The sequence below is a fragment of the Miniopterus natalensis genome, chromosome 4, assembly GCF_054644295.1.
Source record: "Miniopterus natalensis isolate mMinNat1 chromosome 4, mMinNat1.hap1, whole genome shotgun sequence".
Classification (NCBI taxonomy): domain Eukaryota; kingdom Metazoa; phylum Chordata; class Mammalia; order Chiroptera; family Miniopteridae; genus Miniopterus; species Miniopterus natalensis.
The window spans coordinates 18,209,991-18,216,710 of NC_142084.1; the positions used below are offsets into that span (position 1 = coordinate 18,209,991).

The following is a 6,720-nucleotide window of genomic DNA, read 5'->3' on the forward strand; positions in this document are numbered from 1 at the left end:
TCACAGCTCAGGCTTCATGACGGGTACTTTGGCATCTATGTTTATTGAAGGTTTAACCTCAAGACCAGATAATTTTGCTTTGTTTTTCTCTGAGTCATGGGGAAATAATCTTTTGGTTGCCTATTGCTTCACCACAATTTTGTGCTTAGCTAGTATCTCTTCCAATCCCCCTTCCACTCCTCTACAAACACACACATGCCACTTCCTTTCTCTGTAGCTAACTATAGTTTTTGACCTTCCTTAGAAAAAGGGAGGTAGAGGAAATGTTTCTCCTTTTCTTGACGTAGGGTAAATTTTTATGGACTTCTTGTCTCTGGTCTCTGGCATCTGTGGTAGTTTTAAATGCACCAGAGTGGACTCTCAAGGCACCTGCTTATGGTTTCTCCTGAGATGCCAACTTCCTTAATGAACATTTCACCTTCCTTTTCACTCAAAAAAAAAAAAACAACTTCATTATTTCCTGTTGGCATTTTATTCATTTATTTATTTATTTTCCCACAGAATTATTAAAAGCTTTATTTACGATTGGAATCATTCAACAAAAAAGCAAAAGCAAATGAGCCTGAAAAAAGAACTAAGCTATTGTGGAGAATGTCCTCAGAACATTCAATCCCTCGGTAGCTAAATTGCTTTCACCCCTGGCTGGTATGACAACGGTGGCTCAACAGCCTGTTGGCATTTTAAACAATAACTTACGCTTGGCCTTTGCAGAGAGGAGAGACTCCCCCAAGGCTGAGATGCTCATATTTAGGAGACCAGTGGCTCTTTTAGGGAAACCCCTCCTCCCCCAAAGATTGCCAAGGGAAGATGTAGAAGTGCAAATGAGGAATGTAGAATCCACAACTTTCCTAGTCCCTTGCCCTGGGGCCCAGGTCCTTGGTGTACAGACACCCCAGGAAGCCCAAGTTAAGAGAGTAAACACACTTTGAATATAGTCCAAGTTCAAAGGGCTTCCTTGTTCCTCAAGTTGCTTAGATTGCATTAAAATAACACCTTTTAAATCTGGGAGTCTGGGTTGTTTTTCTCTTGGCTAGGTCCTCAGTCTCAGTTTTATTATTTATTATTTATTTATTATTATCAAACACTGATAACAAGGTGATTGGATAGTTCTAGTTTCTTCCTTAGCCTTGTGCATAATTGGAACACATCATTCCCTTTCTGATCCTGAGTTTTCTTTTCTTTTTTAATATATCTTTATTGATTTCAGAGAGAGGAAGGGAGAGAGAGAGAAACATCAACGATGAGAAGCCTCCTGCACACCCCCGACTGGGGATGGAGCCCGCAACCGGGGCATATGCCCTGACCGGGAATCGAACCCAGATCGCCTGGGAGGCTGACGCTCAACCACTGAGCCACGCCCAGCCGGGCCTGATCCTGAGTTTTCCAAAGAGAGAAATAAAAGGTCTCAGCTGGATATATATTCTAGAAGCATTTATTGCAAAATAAAGTTGAGTTCCCAATCTGGGAAAATAACAAAACAGAGTCATTATACAGCTCTTTGGGGGGGCCTTTCTCTAGGGGGCTGGCGGTTGTCTGGATAAGCTGTAGTCACCTGTCCACTTACTGGGATCATTATTACTTCTCCATAGCTCCAGAGATGGTTTCTGAACTGGAAAAGTCCTCAGGTTATGTTGGGTCCTGGTTTCCCCAGGGTTGGGTGGGAAGAATTTCTCAAAAGTGCATACTCAGGTGAAAAATTCAACACCCTAAAAGCCTCCCACTAGGAAGGTATATGGTCTCTGCCCCACTCATCTGCATGAACTTTTAGCTGGTCTTTTTGGAGCTAGCCACAGTAGGCTACGGTTGCTCCTTCAGGAGTCCAGACAGAACTCTTTCATTTTTTGCTTCCATCCCCTCTGATTCTCAGCAGCACAGCTAGGTTGGAGGTGGCCTGAAACTTAACAGGGAAAAGTACTTTGAAGGCCTATGTGGACATGGATCCCAAACCAAAGAAGCTGCAAAAGTACGGACACGAAGACCGGGAAGTCACTTGTAGGAAGATGAAATGGGGTCTGTCCAAATTAGGAGGCCCAGGCTCCAATTTCAGCTCTGTCAAGAGTATGTTGTATAATCTTGAGCCTTAATTGTCCCATGTGTAGCAGATAGCAAGAGGACCATAGACCAATCCTGTGATTTTCCAATTGTTTTCCAATCTACTCTCTCCAAGAAAGAAGCTGTGTCCCCCTCCATTATCATTCACTTAAGCAAGTTCGTGTGGACTGTTATCGGGTGCTGCCCCTGCCTCGGGACCAAGTACTGCCCGGGGAGCGTGAGCAATAGTACTTGTTCACCACATGCCTACACTGGTCACACTTGACGACACAGCACCACTGGAATTTGCAGTTACAGCTGCTGATGGCCTCAGTTCTCCTCTCTTCCACCCGCAGGCCACACTCGGTGCACAGGCGCCTGCAGCTCTGTTGTTCCCACCTGGATGTGTTGTGGCTGTTCTGCAGACATTCGCGACCCTCTGTGCCATGGACGCCCAGGCTGGAATTGCGGATACAGTAATCTGGTGAGTCCTCTAAAAACATCAGCTCAGCCTCCGCACTAGGAAGGAAGGCTTCATTGGGTGCCCAGCGGCCCTCGGCGCTGTTCCCAGCCCTTAGCTGCCGCTTATCCATCTCAATTTTCAGTGCCCGGTCATACTTGGCCTTTAGATAGTCTCCTATCTCCCGGAGGTCAGCCAGCTGCAGCCAGCATGTCTGGATGCTACAGCTCCCTGAGATGCCGTGGCATTTGCAAGTCTTTTTCATGGTGGCTCTCACTGCCTTCAGAGAGAGAGAGGGAGAGAGATGAGAGAATTGCTCTGGACAGAGAAGGTCAAATTATAGAAGAGCCTCGGAATTACTTGGGGGAGCCCATAAAAAATATTTTTTCCTGGGTCCTACTTCAGATCTTATCAGTTAAAATGTTCAAGAGTTTAAGGGCCTTGGTATCGGTGAGAGAATGGGGGTAGCCATCCCAGTCCTGCTGGGTGGTGTGAGGGTGAAACATGGATAGGAGACAGCTCTTGGTAAGTTGTGAAGGGCTGTACAGATATGAAGCTGTTGCCAATACCAAGCCTGACGGCTGACTGGCCAACTCCTATACCCACCAGCCTGCCTGCCCTGTTGTTGTGAAGATTCATCAGGGCTCTGGCATCCTTTCCCTTCTCCAGGCTGTCCACAAAGAGTTTGGAGATCCTTTCCCCGAATTCCACATTGTCACTGCAGCCTCCCCAGATCCAGCCATGGCCTCCTACACATGAGAAAAGAATAAGTTCTGCATACAGTTTCCTACTAAGTTTCAGGAGAAGAGTCCTGGTCATCTTGGCAGACACAGCCAAGCCACCTCCAAGAGCCTAGAAGCATGTGACGCTGTAGCTGAAGGTGAGACAGGAAAATGGAGGTACTTGAGGCAGGTGGGAGGAAGTTCTGTTCCCAAAGCCAACTGTCCACCCTCCAGGTACTTCCCAGATCTAGGCAATTAGTCTCCATACCCACAGTAAAATTAGGCATACTGAGGATGGCCTAGATGACCTCAAAGGTTCATCGATGGTCATACATTCTGGAATTCTCCACTTTTATCCTACAATAGTCTTGTTAGAGTCACCTCTTCCCTCATTAGTGACAAATCTGAGTTTCTTAGGTGACAAATAATTGAGTGCTCTGGATTATGGATGAGCCATTCTAAACCTGACATAGAAGGGTCAGCTTTAAACTCTCTTTGGCTTCTTCATCATAGATTAGTTTTAGAGCTCTGTGCTACATGCTGTTCCTGGAATCATGGACCCAGGCTCAACTCTCAGGAGAGTCTAGGTCCAAGAGATCCCACCCACAAAGTTGCTGTTGGAGTCTCAGGTTTTGAGGGAGCTGGAGCTGTGTCCCTCAGACTTTCCCTGGAAGGCTTTAGCTTGCACCCCTCACCTCTCACGAGAGAGCCCAGCTTACCTGTTTTTCCATTTTTTGACTCATCACAGCCGCAGTTTTCAAAGTCACCCATGCTACAGTTCTTGGTGATTGTGTGAGTGACTCCCGCAGAGCTGATAGCATGAATGAATGAAGTCTCCCTGGTGGCTTTGGAGAGAGAAAAGGGACTGGAAACTTGGACTCTGATGACCCAAATCAGAGGCTTTGGAAAAGCAATGCTGTTTCTCTCTCTTGTCCCCTGCCTGCTTTGGGTTTAAGAGGATGCCCTTCTACTTCATCTATACTTCATTCAGGCAGGAATGAGCATCCCCATGCCACAGACAGGGAAAGTAAAACCCAGATATAAAAGGGTGCTGAGACCAAGGCCACTTTCCTCACCAGCTGTGGTGTTGGGACCAGGGCTATTCTCTCCTGAAGTCCAGCCTAGGCCTCTGAGCATTAGCCACTGCTTTTGGTCCTCGGGCAGTGAGGACTCAGGGCCATGAGGCTGTCTTAGGAAAAACAGAAGGACCTTTTCTTCTTTCTGACGTGAAACTAGAGCCATGTAATAATCATAATGATCGTGGCTACCACTTACTGAGCTTGTATCTTATTAACTCTATAAATACTGTCCCATTTCATTTCCATACACTCCCCATTCTTTCTGTGTACCCCCCAGGAGATATTTCTTTCTGTCTTCATCTTCTTTACTTCTTTCTCCAACTCTTCTCAGGCAACTCTTTATAGTTCCTATGTAAATGCCGCAAACTACTACGCACAGTTACAAACAGCTGCACAGGTACACACACACGCATACACCCCCCCACCGGAAGCACAGCTCAATGTGACCTCTCAGCTTCTCTGCTGTTGGGATTTTATGACAACTGGGAAGATGGGAAACTCCCTCAGGCGCTTTCCCCCCATTTTTATTTCATTCAAATCAGTGTAAAATAAGTGTGTACAAACACACAAATATAGGCATGCATTAAAAAAATAGAGTAATTTATACATTTGTATAGAAATATCTTTGTATTCACCTCATTCAAACCTTACAGTACTCCTGATCAGCTGAACAGAGCTGGCCTTATGACAAAATAACAAAATTGGGGTTGAGAGAGGGTAAGTGACTCGCTCAAGGTCACACAGCCAGGAAGTGGCAGGTCAGCAGATCATGGATAACTTTTTCATTCCACTGTGCACATATATGCTATGCACACACACACACTGCCAGCCCACCTCCATGCACACATACCTCCTTGTACAGGTGCGCAAACTTACCACCTCTCAGCCTGTTGTGAGTAGAGAGCTGGAGAGCATTTTCAGGGCAGTTCCAGCGTTCCCAAGCAAATTGGAACTTACACTCTTCAATGCCACTCTGGGCACCCAGGGCCACACTGGTAGTGTAGGTCAGATAGGCCTTGCAAAGAGAAAAGGGCCATGAGCTTCAGCCCTGGCTCAGATCAGGTCATCTGGGGTGTGGGGGGCAGGCAGGACTCAAACGGGTTAGCTCTCCATTAAGGAGCAGTCATGGGTTCCTCTGGGTGAAGGTCTTCTGGGCACTCTCTCCCCTCCCCTCTTTTCCTTCCCCACAAGAGTTCACGTAGGGAGCTGAATGGGTAAAAACAGAAGCCAGAGGCCGTCCTACCTTGGGACCTGTTATCAGGAAATTGTTCACTGACCTACCAAACGGAGAAAAATTGAGGCATTGGTGAACAGGGCTGAGAGAAGGGAGCTTCCCTGGCAGAGAGTGAGGGGTGGGGGAGAGGACTTACCAGGCAGAGGCACTGAAGGTGGCATAGCATATGCCCATAGCCACCCTGAGCATGAACAGGTCCCCCATGGCCCTGCCCACACCTAGGGGACCAGATTCAACCCAGGGACAAGTCCAGAGAAAAAGTGAAGAGAGGGCAGGGTCTTTCTCAGTATATATGTGGGGAAATTCTGAATGACCAAGGGGGGGAAATCAACAGCTCTTCCCATTTGTCCCTCACTGGCAGAGCTGCTGGAACCACTGACCCAATGGGGGACCAGGGAGGAGGGACTCAGCCCAAAGCCTCAAGGAAAGCGCCGCCCCACCCCGCCCTGCTCCACCCCACCCCGCCCCTCTAGCCCCTCCAGCCCTTCCCTCCCTGCTGATAGTCTTTCCATACCCTGGAAGTATCTTTCTTCTGTAAGTCACTTATGTCTCTTCCTGCTTGAGGGCTCATTTCTCAGAATCTTGTAGCCTGGAGCAGGCGAGGTTCCTAACCCTGAAGGTAGGTCACCTATCCCTTGGAGCTACAGTGCCCTTATCTGTCAATAAGACCCTACCGCTTGCCCTGCCTTCCTCTCTAAGGTGTTAATAATTTTGTGCTTTACCCAAATGAGGGGATACACTATTCCTACCTTCTCCCTTAGTGACTGTAAAGTCATGGAATTGTGGGACCAGGAAGCAGAAACTCTGCAGAGATCATCTTTGCGACAGTCCCTTCTAGCACATTCTACCAAAGTAAGCTCTGGTGAATTTCTTTCATTCTCAACAGGTCTGTCATTTTGTATTTGAGGGTTAGATCTCCAGTCTGTTAGCTGTTTGTATGTGTGGGAATCAACCTTTGGACCACCCAGGGCTGTATTTGAAAAGACTGATGGCTTTCTTTCTGATACCACTTTGTTTCATGGACATCAGCCCCTTAGTCAGGAATCTGTCTTTTAGATTCACTTTGTATTCTTAGTGCTTAAGAAGATGTCTGGATGAATGAATGAATGAATGAATGAATGAATGAATGAATGAATGAAAGATTTTGGCCCCTCTAATAAGGACTGGAGGCACCATTAGGTAGAACTGGGGATT

The 6,720-nt window shown here is 47.0% G+C and overlaps 1 protein-coding gene across 1 annotated transcript; it reads right to left on the reverse strand.

Annotated features, from left to right (window-relative positions):
• Nucleotides 1-1,898: 1,898 nt before the first annotated feature.
• WNT8A (Wnt family member 8A) lies at nt 1,899-5,730 on the reverse strand. The gene is made up of 7 exons (XM_087815891.1): nt 5,663-5,730; nt 5,536-5,569; nt 5,169-5,307; nt 3,933-4,058; nt 3,098-3,240; nt 2,237-2,771; nt 1,899-1,951 (listed from the first exon to the last, which is right to left on the reverse strand). Exons 1-7 carry the CDS (start codon nt 5,728-5,730, stop codon nt 1,899-1,901), a joined length of 1,098 nt encoding a protein of 365 aa, XP_087672017.1.
• Between the last annotated feature and the right edge of the window lie 990 nt (nt 5,731-6,720).

Excerpts from the sequence above, each read along its gene's own strand:
- WNT8A (XM_087815891.1), bottom strand. The coding sequence starts at position 5,730 with ATGGGGGACCTGTTCATGCTCAGGGTGGCTATGGGCATATGCTATGCC. Across the intron at positions 5,308-5,535 it reads TCCTGATAACAGGTCCCAAG|GCCTATCTGACCTACACTAC; the intron begins GTAGGACGGCCT and ends TCTCTTTGCAAG. Across the intron at positions 3,241-3,932 it reads GTCAAAAAATGGAAAAACAG|GAGGCCATGGCTGGATCTGG; the intron begins GTAAGCTGGGCT and ends TCTCATGTGTAG.